Raw genomic sequence first — 19,066 nt, 5'->3', positions numbered from 1 at the left:
AATTAGGATTTAGTTTAGCGGTGTAAGTGACGAGGCACAGTCAGGCATTTGGAACGTGAAAAAAAAAGTGTATGCAAAACGTGTTTAGAAACGTTGTGAGCAACTGGCTTGCTTGTTTATTTTTATTTGAAACACGCCTCTGAAGATGATTCAGCACAGTGTGTTGATGTACACACCGTGTAGTTAGCCGTGTGCTGAGCTGAGGTGGTGTTGTCGCAGTCAAAGATCCGCGAGTTGGAGAAGAAGACAGAACTGCAGCATGTCCGCCACGAGGAGCTGCTACTGGAGATGGCGAGCATCAAGCGGTCTACCACCAACAACGTGCCTTCAAGCGACAAGAGCTGGAAGTCCTCCAGAGCGCCCGCGAACCAAGACATCCACAACTCACCCGAGTCGGAAAACTCCGAACCAGGCGAGCTACGACCTAGTGCACGCTTAAGTGTTTTTATTGCAAACCTGCATTCAGGGGATAAAATCCCAACGTCATGCATCCCTCAATCGTAAGGGATCACTGAAACTCTATAAGTGCAAAGTGTCCATAGAAGAATGACCCAGTTCCAATGGTATATTATAACAGTATAATTTAGACTATTTACAACAAACCATCAATCAAATTGAAGTGCTAACTAACCTAGTTTTTCTTACAAATGCTCAATATGTGCACCTTAAGATATACGGCACATATCCAACCTAAAGTCCAATTCTTCCCACGCTTTGGTTAACTCGTCCGGATAATGGATGCAATAGCCTCTCAAATTCTGTGTCTCAACTCTGGCCAATAATTAGGTAGCGGTATAACGTAGACACGATCTTTTATAAAGCTCCAAAGGAAAAAAGGAAATCGCATGGCGTTATGTCAGATTAACATGGATACCAGCGAAAAAGAGCTCTGTCTTCTTGAACATTACGAGACCAATCCAACGGTCAGAGTTTTCGACAATTAAAATTTAAACGAATCGCACGTTGAATTACAATTACAGATTCACTCCTAGCAAATTGCATAACACAAAATGATTTACGCTCAGGAGTTGTCATTTTGCGTAAGTGGTGCATAATTAAAATTAAAATTTTTTTCGGCTAAACGTTTGTCTTTGAACGTACCTTAATATGCTTTCAGTTTGTTGACAGGCTTTTGGGTTGTTTTTATGTGATTGGTGTTTCTGTAGCAGCTTAAGGTTTTTGTGGTTCTTCCTTTGATGTATGATAAGAAGGCAACATGTTCGTAGAATCTCTATATTCGCTTTTCTTTTTGGTGTATGTTTCTTACAATTTTTCTGGATAACTGTTGGTGATTAGACTTTGCTCGACATACTGTAATTCTTCTTGTTGACTTAACTCATTAACGTGTTTTTTCATTGCTTATTAATGTACAGATTAGTTATTTTCTTACATTATCATACCTTTAAAACATGACGTGTTTAATTTGAGTTAACATTAAGTTACTCGTGTGTGTTTGTAGACATACAGTACACGCTATATTTTAAATATGTTCCACTCCTCCTGAAAATGGCATGTAGAAAAGACATTGTTCCTTTATTAAAATTTTCAATTGTAAGCTTAATGTTTTGGTACTGTCTATTTATATGGTTTAAGAGTGATGCACATGTATTCTGCCTATGAAGCTAAATCATAAATGCCATTTACTGTGCCACTTTTAGGGAAATTTTATGACATTTTTAAATTTTTAAATTTTCTATTCTTGTTTCGGGATTTGTAATTTCTCTGTATTTCACTTTTGTTATTTCAAGCCTTTCGGCATGAATGTTTCATTGTTTTTACTAGTGTACCCTCGCTAGGCATCAGTAGCTAAGTTTCTAGTTTTGTCAGAGCTGTGCTTCGCACGTCCTGTCATTCGCCCGGCCCTAGACACACGCCACATTCGCGCCATTTAAACGTCGATGCCGTTTGTACTCTAGCCCTCCCCGCTTCTAAATCTTTTAACCGCCAGTCTGCAGCGTCCTGCCAGTACACTCACAGCCCGTGCATCAGCTTTTTCTTGCTTCCACTCGTTTCCCCACTCTCACCCGAAAACTGTGTGTAATATAATATTATATTATATAATATAATATATTATATTCCTTGGCATTAGTGGTGGGGGTCAGTCTGCCATGGGGGAAGGACCTGTCACAATTTTTGATCTAATGACTTCGTTGGGAATTAAACTGAGGACTTCAAGGTCAATGACATAAAAGTTTCTAAATAAAATTTTTTTAAAATTGTATTCGAACAATTTTTTCCATAAATTTTAAAATTTTCCAGATATTTTGGATAATAATTACAAATTTTAAATATGGCAAACATGACATTAATCAAAATGGCGTTAAGTTATAGAAAAAAATGGCAGAATCCCAAATGGCGGTAGATTCTAGAACCAATGATGTTGGGATCCAAAATGGTAGAATATTCTAGAAAAATGGCTGCTGTGGTATCATAAATTAAAATGGCGGAACCCAAAATGGCAGTTGGAGACCAGGGTCGAGGTCAAGTTCAAAGATTAAGGTCATCTAAGATGGCTGACACCGACTCCACTCTCTCTACCCTAGCGCCGGAGCCTCTTTTAAATACTACTGATGTTTTGATATGCAACTGTAGCCCAGTGCTGACAGTTTGAGTATCGTGTAACAGACATTAAGTAAAATTGTTTCTTGTTTTGGTTTCCTTACCGCAAAAAAACAGCTTTAATAGAAAACTGTTGAACATTTTGAGAGATCGGTTTGACAAGGAAATGAACTGAGGAGGTTGCTGTGTGCAGACTCCTACCGTGTGGACGGAGACTCGCGCCTGACGCCCCTGGCGGGCGACTCCGCGGTGGAGCCGCGGGGGTCAGGTCGTGCCGCCCCCAGCGCCGCCCCCGCCGCCCCCGGCGCCGCCCCCGCCGCCCCCAGGTCCAGCAACAACCCAGGTGAGCCCGGCAGCGGCGCTGCTGGATGGTTTCAGCACAGCAGCACACGTGAGGCCTGCTTCTCGACACTTTAAATACAGACAAGACAAATTTCAAGCACATATCAAAGAAGCAGAATGTTTCAAAAATGATTAATTTATATTTGTGTCCTCACAAATGCAGTACAAACGGAACATTATGTAACATTATTAAAGCCTGAACATTTAAAAATCAACGTAGCTATAGTTTTGCATAAATGTAAGATATCTGGTCTATCATGTGCAAATAGGAAATCTGTGGCGAGAGATAATTTTTGAATTTTTAGAATTAAAAATGTCAATGAATTATGTTTTAAATACACTTGAAAATATACTAAACCCATTTTATAATACATTTCTGAAACTTTTGAACGAGGCTCTGAAGATTTTAATGTTTCTAATATCAGCTGTGCAAAGTCTCGCGCAAAGGAAACTATGGCGAAATTTAGGGATTTGTGAAAACAAGAAATACAATTTTTAGAAAACAATTTTGAGAGATGTTGTTTGTAGCATTTTTCCGTCGCAAGAAACCAAGAGTTGTAAAAACTACGTAAAAATATAAAAACAAAGAAAAAGTCTTGGTTAGGCTATTCTAAATAAAGTAAAATACAGTTATCATTCTACACGAAACCTAATTTAAAAATATCTAACACGGAATATATCTTAACTTTAAAAAAAATGGACGAAACAATGACAACAATTACTAACAACAAACAGGCAAACACCTCTGGAAGACACAACTAAAACAACACTTACAAAAACATTAGCGAAAACTTGATTTTCATGTGTATTAGGATGATGAAACGAAGGAAACACAGTAGGCATACATAAAAAAGCAGACAATCAGTATCTGAACAATAGCATGAATAGTTGTGTTAGATGAAGTTTGGTTAGGTTAAGCTAGATTAGGTTCTGCAAGAATAGCTTTGGTTGGGTTCGATTACGATTGGTAAGGTAAAATTTGATAGGAATTAAAAAGTAAATTAGATAAAGTCCTAGGATCAAAGGTTATAGTTCAACATTTAGGTTAACTTTAATAAGGTTCATTTGGCTATGAATGAGTTAAGATGATGGTCAAGGGTAAAAACTTTAATTCAAGGGCCAACAGTCAAATGTAAAAGTTTAAAAAATATTTCAGGTTAGATAAGGTGAGTTTAAGTAATTTTTGGTGAGATAGGATTATGATACACTAGTGTATTGGGTTATGTCCATGTAAGGTTGTTGGGTAAGATTTAATAAGGTAAGGTTAGTTAATAATTTAGTGAAATCTTTACGATGTCGCGGAAAATTGTCAAATGCTAAGTCTGGCTGAATGTCAAATTTTATAGTCTGTGACATTAGTTGAGAAATTATCATTTGTAAAAGTTAGATTATAATTTGTAAAGTTATGTCAGGCTTTGTTTGTTTATGGTAAGCTTTTTTTAGATAAGATTGTTTGGGAATAAACTTGATTGAGCTGACCTGTGTCAAGTTTCAGTATGTTGGTTTAGGTTGGATTTTAACTTCCCCTATTTTGGTTAAATAAATAAATAATTTTTTGATGCAAAAGTTTGGATGCGTAGGCCTACTGAAAAAAAAAAAAAACAGCTAGGTACCATTTAAACAAAATCTGAGGTTGAGAGAGTGTTTCAAATCCGATCTTATAATAAATTAGTTTCATTTATAACTGTGAGAAGATTTAATGTACTTATCAAGTTTTAAGAAATAAGAAAACAGAGTTTGAAATTTTAATTTTACTTGTCATACATATAAAATTACGACGTATTTATAATGACTATTTGCCAAATAAAATATATTGAATGCTTTGAAAATAATATCCCTTAGAGATAAATTAAAATTAAATTAGCATTTTAAATTATATATATTTTTAAGTCTGACCAAATTACTTTACGTGCTCGTAGTTATTTTGGTAAAGAAGAATAGGTTATATTTCCCTTAGCTGTAGAGCATCATGGCATCTTGGAACACGGCATAGATGGTATGGCGGCTTATTCTGGAGACTCGATGGAAGTTAGCATATGGAAAGCCATCCGGAAAAGCAGTTGAAACCCGGTGGACCGGAGTACGGAGGTCGGAGTACCCACAGTTATGTGTGTTCAGAATACTTCTCAAGATGTAAGAGGCAGATTGAGCTGAAGCACAGGAAAACACCAAGTTGCCATGTTGGTGCGGAGAGCAATAACAACAACACACAAACCCACACGCATACACACGAGGCGACGAAAATTTGATAGCCGACCAGTAATACTACTTTAGCGGACGAAGAAAGTTGTCTGCTGGGCATAAAATCCCTCATGAGTAGACGACATATTATTTCAACAAATTGTCCACTGAACCACCGAAAAAACGAGACCCCGGTCAGCACAGAGAGGTAGACTGGCTGCGGTGAAGGAAGAATCAGTTGTCCTGGAGGCTTGGCGGGAGCAAAAGGATGCTGAAGATGTAAAATGTAAAAGTCCTTCTGCTGGAGGTCTAAAGTAGTCCGGGGCGTAGTGCGGTTCAAAAGCTATAGTTTTAAGAAATTTGGAGGTTGTTTGAGGGAGGTGGGGAGGGGGGGGGGGGGGGGGCGGGTCGTTCGGTAGAAATAAAGTCGAGAAATCGAGTGGAGCTATACATATGCTTAAGCAGGACCGCTGCAGAGTTGCGGAAAAGTACGTAGCCACGACGAGCATGGGAAAAGATTGGATCGGGCAGAGTACAAACTGCGTTAGCGATAATTAAGCGGGAAAGTGACGTGATGCCGAAGCCGATTGGACGACAGGCAGTGGGAATGCAGCGCACTGACAAAACGAGGAACAAAGCGACCGACGCCTAGCGAGAATGTACTAGCAAAGAAAAAAAACTTTCAGGCCGACGGGCTTGAACTATGAAAAGAGAAGAACACTAAACTTAAAATGCATATAAATATATACCATATTAATAATGTCCAGCTGCATGAAAATTAAAAAAAAACTTAAAAGTGCCCAAAATGACTTCAAAGTGGCACTGCTTAGTTAATAAATTTTAGATTTTTATGGTTGAAATTGTTTAAGACTCTGAAATGTGAAATACCAACCTGATAAAAGCTGAGATATCATGGTTCATAGCGAAACATTCGTAGCCAAATTAAGGTAAATACAATACCTGATAGCTTTAAATTATAAAATGTGCATTTACCTAGAGTGACCGAATAGGTAATTTGGTGATATTTCACAATTATTGATAAATGGCTGTAATCTATGTTGAAAAATAAATTGTTTATCAACAGGATGTATTAATATACACTTTCGTTCGTATGTTAAACCTTATAGAAAAGTGATACTCTAAACAATGAATTTGAAATCAATTTTTAATATTTACACTTTTTTGATGTAATTTGGTGATACATATTTAATTTGGTGATATAGTCGAGGTCATTTGGTGACAAAACATATTTTAGAAATATAATTCTCTACAGTAGCCAAATCATATTTATGTTACATAATATACACACAGTAGCACATAAACTTCGAACTTAATGTTGTTATGACATTAAAAAAATAATATATAAATTTTTATAAGCACACTTTTAAATTTACATTTATAAAGCATACATGTACATTCACAATCCAGGATTTAAATAATTAACATTCATAATTGGACATAATTACTAAACACATTGTTATATTAATTAGAAAATTTAACCCCCCCCCCCCCGCCTCATAAAACGTAATAATAATCATCGTTGTATCAAAATGTTTATATAGAAAGCAATTGTAAAGAAACTTTTTTTTACAGAAAAGTTTTAGCCAATTTCTACATTATTTACTGGGCACAGTTGTCACACATATAACAGGTTGTGTCATCAACAGAAGTTTGACACATCTCGTGGTATGGTACAAAACAAAAACAACACTGGACCCATTTAGCACCATTTCTTTGTTTGCAATCGGAGGAATAACTTTTCTCACAAACCCCACACAACCAATCACTTTCTGGCTGAATGTTTGTAGGTTTGGGTGTTGCTGAATTTAGTTTTGTGTTCCTTCTTACTGTTTCATTCCCAACTTTATTTTTCTTTTTGAATCCCTCATCTTCACCTGGGGGTGTTAAACATTTAGTTGAGGAATCCCTTTTCTTTGTTTTTCGGGTTGTCAGCTGATCCTTGTGGTTAAAGACAGGCTTTTTCAAAATGCCAGTGACAGCTTCTTCCAATGATGCCTGGCTCGCATTCATCGAGGGAATCAGCACTTTCTCCCCTGAACATTAAGCTTCTTGTCCGCTTTAAGTTGTATCAGTTGCCTCAGAATGGGAAACTTCATCATTTTGAGCACGTTCGGTGTAATTGGCTGGAGCGAGTGCTGCATGTGTTATGGAATCGGGATTCAATGGCACAATTCCCGATTTTCTGAAACCTGCTCTTCTTACATGATAAGGCTTTTACAAAAGCAGGGGTCATCATTCGATGAAACAAAGTACGGTTTGGTTTTGTTGATGATTCCCTCATAAATTCGTCGACACTTTCAGCCTAAGCTACCTTAAGTGCTTTGTAAACTCCCACGTCTAGTAGCTGAAGGAGGTGGCTGATATGTGCTGGGAATGTAAACAAACAAATGTAATTTTGTTTGGCCAATGATATTACTTCTGGTGAGATATGGGAGGCGTGAGAGTCCATAAGTAGTAACACTGGTCTTTGAGGCGGGATACAGTTGATGAAGTGCTTCATCCAGTCATAAAACAGTTCTGAAGTTATCCAACCTTTAGGTGATAGCCACACTAGTCTTGTTTTAAGTCATCATTCCATCGAACACCCTTATAAATACAAGTAGGTAACCATGGGAGGAATCCAAGAACCATCAGCACACACACATCTCAAAACAGTATGAGTTTCACCTTTATCAGCAAATGTCCTTTTATAAATGTATCTTTTTCCAACAGCAGTGACAATTTTTTTTTAGGATTAACAACGAACGTTAGTCCCGTTTCATCACAATTCCAGATGAAAGTTTTCATGTTCTTGTTTCCTTATTTTGTCAGCACCAAATCAAGCTTTGAAAAAAAGTCATCGATCAATTACGGTTTCCCATGGATGCTCTGTATGCAGCTAAATTTTCAGGTACACGTAAAGTAAGTCCATATCTTGTTTTAAAGTTTACCCACCACCACAAACTTGCACTCTTTTTCTGTGGGTTGAAAAAATATTCACGACCACACACTTCTGCCATTCGGTAAGCAACATCTCCTACTTATTTCACAGTTAGTCCGAACCCTAATTATTGCATTTCAATGATGTAGTGATCAATTTTTTTTATCTAATTCAATGGAAAGCGCATGAGGTATTTCCCTTTTAGGCAAACTAACAACCAACTTTGGGTTGGGATTTGCTTTTAAAAACCTTTTGAGCGTGGACCAAGAGACTTTTTTTCTTTTGCTGCTTTGTAAATTGTAAAATTGTTTTCAGTCACAAGTTCAGCTGCTTCAATAAGGTCTCTGTGGTTGTATGATCGATACACTTGAATTCCAGAAACAGACTTTTCCTTTGTTTTATGTTTGTTCACTGATTTGCTTAGTACTGGAGGAATTTTATTAGCTAAGTTAATTTGACGATATAGGTAATTTGGTGATAACAGGTAATTTGATGATAACAAGTAATTTGGTGATAAGACTGATCGCAAAAAAGCGTTCACACTAAAAAATATAAGCAAGAATACACATGATATTTAAATAAAATACTTAGTATTAGTCTGGCCTGCTTATGTAGCTGCATTTCAAAACTATTATTTTAGCATGGGTATAAAATGGAGCTTCAAATGCTAAGAAAATGTTCTTAAAACTTAAGGTTTTGTGAAAATGTAAAGATCAATCATCAAAAGTTTTTGCACTGAAAAACAAGATTCACATGTACTTAAACGTTTCCACGTTGCTGCATCAAAAAATACCTTTATTTCTGCTGAAAAAAACAAACATAAGAAATCACTTTGCTTGTGCGTCACAACAAGCCAATATTTCAACGGTACTAACATTTTTTTCTTGTGTCTTCGAAAGCGTTCAACAGAGCACTCTGCCCGCAGTGACCTGCGAAGCTAGACTTGTACCCTATCTAGCGACAAAATTTTTAAGCTTTTCCTCTACAGGCTTGTTAGCGAGCAGCGATGGCAGAAATATCACCGAATTACCTCTATCACCAATTTACCTCGGTTTACCCTATAGCAATAAATCGAATGAAATAAAATAAAATAGGTTGAATAAACAAATAACTTATGCTCAACCCAAAATAAATTAAGACTTAAACTATGTTCGGAACGGTAATGTATGAACAATTAAAACAACCTATAAAATTACCTAACCCTAAAGAAAGACATAGGTAATGCATGCCCATAACCTTAATGTCATTTTTTTTCCTAAGGGCTTACCATCAAACACCTAGCACAATTTTGAAACCTACAATATTGCTACGAACTGGGGGAAACAGGGTTCGAAAGGATAGTCCTAATTATCGATAAAAATGAATATTTTACTATACAAAAAATTTACACTGTTTTCTGCCTACCAAGCTATAACACAATTTACTGCGCCTCTTGTCGTTTGTCTTTGTGTCCGCACAACACTGTCCCCTCTACTCACTCGCATGCACCGCGTCACTCACTCCGCCTCACCGATGTCACCTCAGGTCTTCCTCTACTCCCACGAAGTCGCCGCACAGTTGCTCGCAGCTGGAGAACTCGCCGCAACTCACTCACTCACCAACAACTCCAACTCCAACTCTGCCTCACTGGTCGGTCGGCGTTTATACTTACCCTCCCCGAAAGCCCGACGAAATACCTTGTAGTGTGCCGATTGCACTGTGCGTGCGTGGCGACCTAAACCTTTCTATACGCTTTCTGCCGTCAAGAGCGGACCAGTGACTCATGAGTCACATACCACGGGTAGCCAGGTGTGGTGTCACGTGACGCGCCTGGTGTGATGGGTGAGTTGGGGGGGGGGGGGGTGTCTATACAACCGCCGCATTCCAGACAGGCGAGTCAGCTACCACGCGCACGCATGCGTGTAACCTGTAGGCTCTTCCCGTCTTCCCAAAGGGGAATCATTCGTTTCACATAGTCTTTTCAACACGCCCGAATATTTACTTTCTCTAGCTTAATCTTTTTGGAACTTAACATGTAATCATGGGCGTTACATCACGCGTGTGTTGGGGGGGGGGGGGGGGCAGGCAGGACAAACGTAAATGTCAAAACTATGTTTATATGGGAAACTTTCTGTATGTTATAAAGTTTTCTGCTTATTGCTTAAATATAGGCCAAACTATGGGTAGTATATATACAACATGCAAGCACCCTATCCAGAGATGAGTTGTGTCGGTTCAAACCCCGCGCGGGTCTCCCTTGACAAACCCACAGATTTGCGTCCTTGCATGTAACCAACCTTTAACGTCTGCATGTGGGCGCCGCCATGCGCGAATCCCTGCTGTGCTTGCGAACAGCTTGGGGACCTTAAAATCAGAACCTGTCGCGAAGCGACAGGTATTAAACTGATGTAACAAAGTTACTTGCTGTAATTTTTTTAATTTTTTTTTCCTCTTTTAATAGTCACACGCGTTTTATAAATTAGAATAAATCCGAAGTGACACGAAGGTAAATATATATTTGGGTGTGTTGGTAAGACTTTGTGAAAGAATGGTAGGCTTTCCCTTCCCAGAGAACCGCTGCCGAGCTGGCCAACTGTTTCGTAGCAATATGCATGCAAATATTTGGTCCCTCAGGCAGTCGTAACGAGGGGTGATTATATATCAGTTTACTTACTTAAAGTTGACAGTTCATTGGTCTTTGGAACGACACAGATCTTCGTAGCTGACAACATTGACGACTCGGGTGCACTCGGACAATCAAAAAAGTTGTCCCCCCCACCCCAGAGGAGTAACAAGGGGTTGACTACTGGCGAACACAAAAAAAACTGTGTTGTGAGAAAAGCATTTATTAACAGCAAATCGTAACTTCCAAAATTCACAAAAAATGATGAATAGACAAATATTCTGTCGCTTGTGTGCAAAGTCGTTCCTGCAGCTCAGCCACGCGTTCCCAGTTACACAACTATAAACATAGACAGAAAATATACAAAACCACTGATCAACATCAATTACGAAAAAGAAAAAAAACTTTGAAATTCCTAATAAAAGTTAGCTACATTATTAGATCCATAAATGTTAATCTTCAAAAAATGAAAATATTTGGCTACCTTTAAATGCATATTTTATGAAATATTATAGCCCAAATTACTCCAGAACAACAGACTTCGATATCTTTAAGAACATCAATAATCAACCTAAGACTTGAACATGAGACATAAAATATTATATTAGTGTGGAAACTTGTGCAATTAAAACATGTTCATATTAACTGTGATAAAGAACTGTGCTAAAGAACTTTACTATAAAACCATTACCATTAAACACGAGACCGAAAACAGCATATTACGTTAGTAGTATAGGAATTGATGTTCTGGCGCTGGTGGCGGTGCGAGGTGTGAGGTGGGATCAAACACTGACCGACCTCTGACGCCAAAGCGGCAATTTTTGGTGTTCAATTTAATCAAAATTCCACAAAAATGGCTACAATTTTTTCTAAATTCCAAGAAATTTCCCTTTTTTGAGGCAAAAATTTATATTTTTTTTTGGAAAAAAATTCCCGTTTTCATTTTAGAAAATTTCAAAAATTTCAAATATCCACAAAGAGACATAAATTCCCCATGGGCAAGTCTCCAATAAACCTCACTGTCTGTAGTCTGCCCGAGCAGGCCTTTATATACTGTCCAGCCCGGGCCTCTCCGCCTTTCCAGAACAGTGCAGAAAGCGAGCGGAAGAATACACGCCGGTACTACTTTCAAGTAATGTGACCTGTCACGTGGTCACCCCCCACTCCCGCCATGGTCACGTGACTGCATCTGATCTCACGACAAGAGCCGCACAAGCTTGCCAAGGAGTTCCAGTTTTTCTGCAAGAAGTAGCAACATCTGTATTTCCGAATTTTCATCAGTTTAATGTGCACACGAATACTGGAGATCCTGCTAGAGATACAGCAATTATTACCCAACAGGTTTAATGTACAATTTCGCTGGAACTGCTGATCACGAAGGTTGGCAGTGACTAACAGTGACGTCTGTATTTCTCTCAAACTGCTCGCCGCGACTGAGAGTGTGTGATGTGTGGTGTGTTATCTCTGGCATAATGCACACTGCTGCAGATTAATTCTTCAGTTAGAAAATTAATTTACATACATTTACAGTGTTTAAAATTATGAAAAAACAAAGAAAAATAATACTATATTTATTTAAGACTTTAAAGACTCAACTGTTGTAAAAAAAAAAAGGAAATGGTGTAAGTTAATCTGTAGTAAAGATAAAAGTAATTTGAAAAAGCTAAAATTTTCCATTGATTTGTTTAGACTCAAATTATTGATTTTTTTTGTTTTCAAGTAATTTTGTGGCATATTGTAAAGCAAAACTATTCCAACTTACTAACAGAGTGCAACGTCTATCTAAACCAGGAAAAGAAGCTACATATGTATATATTTAGCATAGTAGGTATCTCTTTCCGATATTGATGCATACATATAAGTAAGTTTATTACATTTATATACAGTTCTTAATCTCAATTTTAGTTCCGCACCCATTGTTAGAATTTGTTTCTGGAGCAACTACGTAGATTATTGAATCATTTTATTTGCAAACCGATATTTAACTACGTACATAATGAAACAGCTCCTATAAAAGCAGAAAAGACTTGAAAAAATTCAAACTCCGTCTTTAGACCTGATTTTCGACAAGGAATCTTGTTAAAATTCATTAAGCACTTAATACTGTAAAGTTCACCTTTGGCTTTGTGAACTTTTGTTTGCGTCATCCGCCACAGATGGCAGCACCGCGGTTACATGTTCACGTTCCACGCGACTTCCGTTCCTGTCACGAAGTTACCGCTACCAAATGTCGTGTACCGGGAGCTGAGATGTTACACATCAAAATAAAGACGTAAAACGAACTGAAGAATAAACATTTCTCTGTACGCGACGGAGGCCGCCCTCGACTGGTGCCCGACCAATGCCGGGGAAGCCTTCATTTCACAGACGAGAGAGCCAAACCCGAAGTTCCCCGAAGTTCCCCGAAGTTCATGCTCGCTTTTTTTTTTTCCGTTCTATCTCATTGTATAAACCGGTGTGGCATTAAATTTCGCGGTCGATTAGGATAGGTTAGCTACATTATAAATACTTTAAAACACTGTGGATGGTTGGTTATATTAGGTAAGTATAGCTACATTAAAAATACTGTAAAATCATTTTATGGTTGCTTAGCAAATAACTTTTTTAATATGTAGCTATCCAGGGCTAGGAAACCGTTTACATGATTTCACAGCAGCATCTTTAATGTAGCTATCCTAACCAAATCAACCGTCCACAATGTTTTAAAGTATTTATAATGAACCAAACCTTTTACAATGAACAAAAAAAAAAAAAAAAAAAAAACCGAAGATGCACGATCGGGCGTTTGGCTCTCTCGTCTGTGAAAAGAAGGCTTCCCCCAATGCTGTGGCCTGCCCGGCACTTTGTCCGAAATAACCTCGCCTTTAAATACGGCCGATCAATGGGTAACTGCTCGCCGCTACTGCCATCCGTCAATGTGGCCAATTGCAGCGAAATCGCACCCTCAGATATTCGGCCACCCGGACCAATCATAGCGGGTCGGATTGGTGACGTCACTGCTATGAATGTTTACGCTCCATCCGGTTCAAATGCTTACAGAGAATGTAAACCGATTCATCAAACGGATTACTTTCGCCCCCCCCCCCCCTTTTTTTTCCCCAAGGGCATGGTTGTTAAATCTTCGGTGGGGACTTAAACTGCATCATTACATGTCCTGAAGGTAACCAAGGTAACCGATATTAAGGCCATGTCCGAAGTTAACCAGCCGAACAGGTTGTTAACAATTTATTATTCAACACATACATTTTATTTAAAAAATGGGTGCGTGTACTTATGTACGCGCGTGAGAAGTTATACTTCTTTGGCATCATTAAAAATAGTTTTTAATTGCATGCAAATAATTAATTACAATAAAAAAACAAAAAGGGCTGGAAAAAGTTAGTCAACACAGTCAATAAAGTTCAATTTAAATTTGAAAAATTAAAAAAATAAAATGTTTATATGACATAATTTGTACTAAATATTATAAGATTCTTAATTTTAAATATTTATTATTGATTATTTAATATTTTAAAAGAACATGAATAAATTCAATAATAAATTTAAAAAAAATAATTTAGGATTATTCATTTTTTAAAAATTTATTATTTTCTTAATTTAATATTCACTTTTCATTTTTATCAAAAAGTTTTCATTAAATTTGTTTATTTATTTTTTATAAATATTTATTATTTATTCAATTTAATAATAAATATTAAAAATTAATATTTTAATTTTATGTTTGATTTAAATTTTTATCACAAATTTTTTTATTAAAAGTTTTATTAAATTTATTTCTTCATTTTGTAAATATTAAATAAACAGTAATAAATATTTTACATTAATAGCTACATTGATAATATTTAGTATTAATTATATTAAATAATAATATTTTAATTCATATCAATAAATTATACATATGGATAGTTAACCTCAATTATATTGGAGCACTTGAAAAAGTATAAAGGCACAGTTTTTTTACTAATATTTACGAATAGTAAATAATATTAATCAAAATATTCAATTTAAATCACTACTGAATATAATTTATTAGCACATATATAATTCGCACTTGTATGAAACTAAAACACGTGTTGTGAATGTAGAAACTAGAAACATGTGGATAAATATTATAAATATAAAAACAGTGATCAGAGGCGACGAGCGTGCCAACATGCGCGACTAATATTGGTTCTATTTCTATTTTGTTGGTAGCTTTTTTTCGAGACTTAATGAGCGATTTAGCGGGCAGCTTCAACCTGTTAATTTTGTGTTACAGTGATGCGCGCGCATCTTAAAATTTCACTCTCATAATTTTTTTCATAACGCGCCTAAAGAAGTATAACTTCAAAAATTTTTTTTTAGCCGAAATTAGTCATTTTTTTTGTTGTCACACGAATTTACCAGTAAAATGTAAAGTGAAAAAGATTTTAACGAGTTATTAATTAATTAAACGTTGTATAAAGTATAACCTACATAACGTTTTTTTACTATGGCAATTTGTCTTTAAATGGAAGTATTCCAGGGACAAGTACGTATACGTATATACTTAAGTCAAATTTGGACAGGCCTAAGTCAACACAGCGATGAGGAACCTGGTGTGGCGAAGGTTGTGGCATTTTTTTTCTAAACAAGGAATTCCTACAGATGTTTAGTCCACCCAACAACTTTGTTTCCAGTTTTATTTGCTTTAAGAGCTCAAATTTGTTGAAGAGGTTGTAAAAAAATAATATTTTTTCTAGAAAAACTAGTTTAAAATAGTTACATTTAAAGTGGCCTTATTCAGCTTCTTCATAAACACCCATTTACAATGACCTCGATGTAGATGTAAGACCCACCTGTTGTACGCACGCAAATTCGTCCTCCGAAAAATTCTTCACGGCCGACGAAGAGGGCAAGCAAGTATTTGGAGATCCGAGTGATGGCAGAAAGCTTATTTCCGCTCAGTTTCCGAGGGTGGTCCACGATAGAATCGATATCGAAAGGGGGACGGCAGCGACACGGACTTCATCATGTTACGTTATCTCACATCCCCCAGACGAGATTGCGAGGCAGTGCTGTGCTGCCGCCTCTCTTCGGCAGTCTAGTAGTCTAGTAGTCTAGTAGTCTAGGATTCCAGTAGTCAAGTAGCCTAGCGAGACTGCTTGACCAACGCCCGTGTCTTCAATCGGCGCGACCCGCCTTCGACCGGCTGCGCGACCCTCGATGGAAAGAGACAGACGCACGACTGCCTAGTGTGACCGACGCTGCCTGGCGGGAAACAGATACCCACACTCACTGACGGCCGAAACGTCTCGAAATTTGTGTTTTAATGAAACTTTAAAACGGACTTCTTTATTAGCCTATAGGTCCGTCTGTAAAAATATCGTCAATACTACCTACGTTAGCAATTTGCATTAAATACACATTACATTGTTTAACAATTGTTATGATTATTTACTGAAAAACTATTTCTTACATTTGAGCTCAAAATAAAAAAAATATATATAATTTTTAAAAATTGAAATAAAATTAACGTGTAAGTAAAATACAAAATGCAATATTTCGTTTAGTTATGTACCGTAATTTTTTTATTATTAAAGAACAGTTCATTTGTCACATTTAATCAAAAACGGATCAAACATACCGTACTTTTGACATGTAATTGACTTTATTTTGTTTAATTTGACAGTTTTGGTTGATTTTGACATATTTATTTACGAATTGGCACGATACAAGTTCACCCGCGACTGAACCCATGACCTCTCGCATCGGGAGACGGCGTGTACGAATCAGCGCTGAGATTGGCTTTTTACAGAAATGGGAAGTGTTAAACTTGTTTGATTTTTGCTCATTTACAATAGTTGTAACATTCACAAACGGTGAAGATTGGTATTTTAACTAAACATAGGACATCCAAAACCGTGACACATGACTAATGGTTCGCGCGAGACAGAGAGACAGCTCGAAAGGAGAGCTCTGGCGACGACCAAAGTTATGTAGCAAGGAGGATAGGCCTGGGTAGGGGGGGGGGGGGAGTGGTTGCCTTTCCCCTTAGGGCGATTTCCTTAAAATAAAGATATAACCCAATTAGGGGAAATGCGGCAAGTGGAAACTGAAATTAGGAGAATCGTAGTTAGTGGTTGTGGAGTAGTTGCACATTAACTATATACTTTTAGTACCTCTAGTTCATTTTCCTTAAAAGTGCTTTCTTACTGTGTTTTGCTCTCGATGTTTTCCCTCAGTGTTTTGCCAGACGCCATTGTGCCTAATGGCGTTGTGCGTTAACATCGTTGTGCCCTATTGCGACCCCATAACTGCATTTTGCCTTACGAAGATGATCATTAAATGGAATTATTCTGAGCTATAACAAGAAAGCTGCGTTGTGCCTAAATTCACTTTCCTTTACTTCGTTTACCCTACGGTGCTTTACCTAAAGGCGGCTCACCAAAAATATAATACTTTGTTATACCTTTCTGCATTTCTCCTACATTAGTTTTGATATATTTCGTTGTGCTTAATTGCGTTTTGTAAACCTTGGATAGCTATACTCTAATGGTGCTATGCCTATCTTCATTGTGCCAGACCTTATTTTTGCCTGTGAGGATTTACGTGACTACTATTTGGGAAATATAACAAGTACTCCTATTATGTTTATTTCTAACACTTGAGTCCTTTCAACATGGGTATAATTTAATAGTCTTCCAAGATATGTGAGTGTATGAAAGGACTTGAGAAACTAATAGCATTTTAAAATCATCTGCAAGTGAGGTATTTCTTAAATTTAAGTAATGAAGTTAAATTATAGTTTAAAACTTTTTTATAGTTTTAAAGTTACTAGCTACCATAAGATTACACTTTGATAAATATATTTCCTAAGATGAAGTTTTATCATAAAGTAAGCATAATAAAAGTTATTCGTGCATAATGAATACAATCAAAAAATTGTAAAAAAAAGTAAAATTATAAAATTATTAAACTTTTCTAATTCGTAGCAATTTAAAATTTAAAGTTTATAAAACGATTTTTTTAAATACAATGTTAATAAAAAATTTCCGCCAATTTGAATTATGTCACCGTAGCAATTTTCGTTATGGACGCCATATTAAAAATCTGTAATTATTAACTAGACTATTTAAAAAAAGATAAAATTATTAAAAACATATATTTAAAAACAATTTATAAAAAAATTAATTTGGAAAACGCACTTACGTCATGGAACTCGGAGTCCCTGGTTCGAACCTGGTGAGGGAAAATTAAAAAAATGGCAATGGATTCTTCCTCCACGGAACCAAACGACAGACTTACCGCCCACCACTTATTCCAATGCATATACCAAATTCAATCCACCATTTTCTTTACGTCTGCAAAAGACCACTGCCACCATGTTAGTTTAATTTTAACCTCCTCGAGAGCAGTAGTATTAATTACCTCAATGTCCACCATTAGTCGGTCATCTTGAAAATCTGTAATTATTAACCTATATTCGGGAAAAATTCCAAAAATCATCAATTCACACCTATTAATTTACTGATTAAAGTGATTTCTGTCCTTGGTTCGATCCTTGACTGAAGAAAAAAAGCGAATTCAATTCAAGATAACGTCAATTTACTTTTTTTAAAAAAAGTGATAGGTTCGAGAAATAAAGCAACAAAATTACAAATAAAAATTTATTACATTATTTCTTCTCTAACCTAAGTATTTAAAACAAGCAATTTACTAGAGTTCCCCGATTTCTACAACCTTCTTACATATCTGGGCATGTAATCTTCACATGGCAGTCGATTACCACATACAACACACAGCATAAAGTTATCATCTTAATCGGATTTACAGTGATATATTTCATGATGACTCGCACTGAACTTGTGCTCAAAAGTCTTGCCACAGAATATGCAGTTTGATTTTGATGGATATGCAACCAATCAGTTACAATTTCTGATGAGTGTGTTTAATATTCCGTAGCATACAAACTGACTACTGCACATGTTACACTGCTATTTAATGTGTTCAGATTTATCGTTACAATCGTGTATTACATAATCGCAAAATATCAAGTTTTTAATTATGTCACATTGCGTGCAGTTGGGTGATGGAACAAGGTCAGTTGTTGCTTCCTTAATAATTTATTTTACTGCTGCTTCCTTAGTAATTTATTTTACTGCTGCTGAAGACAATGCAAACATTAAAGTACCTTCTAGTGCTGGGTATGACTTCTATTGCGATCTCTGAGTTGTCAGCGTTGTTGCCGTCGGAATCTCTACAGCTCTTGTCATCGGGATCTGTGTTGTCATCGACGTTGCTGCAGTCAGGGCTCCCAATATTGTAGAATAGTTGAAATTGCTGTTTTTGTAGGTAATAGATCAGACTCAATAGGTCACTCAATAGACTAGTGTTAGCGATACATTCTGTGCGTTTTCTGCAGCAGTTACAATTGCATTAATGTGCATGTTTGCTAGGAACAGTACGAGCTCTCGTTTCAA

The 19,066-nt window shown here is 36.7% G+C and overlaps 1 protein-coding gene across 1 annotated transcript in view; it reads left to right on the top strand.

The window, feature by feature from the left end:
- Nucleotides 1-19,066, top strand: part of LOC134528958 (uncharacterized) — a 267,148-nt gene that overhangs the window by 34,627 nt on the left and 213,455 nt on the right. The window contains exons 6-7 of the mRNA XM_063362626.1: nucleotides 220-412; nucleotides 2,753-2,902. Of these exons, the coding sequence (XP_063218696.1) occupies nucleotides 220-412; nucleotides 2,753-2,902 (343 nt within the window). The remainder of the gene's footprint in view (nucleotides 1-219; nucleotides 413-2,752; nucleotides 2,903-19,066) is intronic.

The sequence above is a fragment of the Bacillus rossius genome, chromosome 2 (assembly GCF_032445375.1).
Source record: "Bacillus rossius redtenbacheri isolate Brsri chromosome 2, Brsri_v3, whole genome shotgun sequence".
Taxonomy (NCBI): domain Eukaryota; kingdom Metazoa; phylum Arthropoda; class Insecta; order Phasmatodea; family Bacillidae; genus Bacillus; species Bacillus rossius.
The sequence above is the reverse complement of the archived record's forward strand: the minus strand, read 5'-3'. Positions and strand labels throughout refer to the sequence as shown.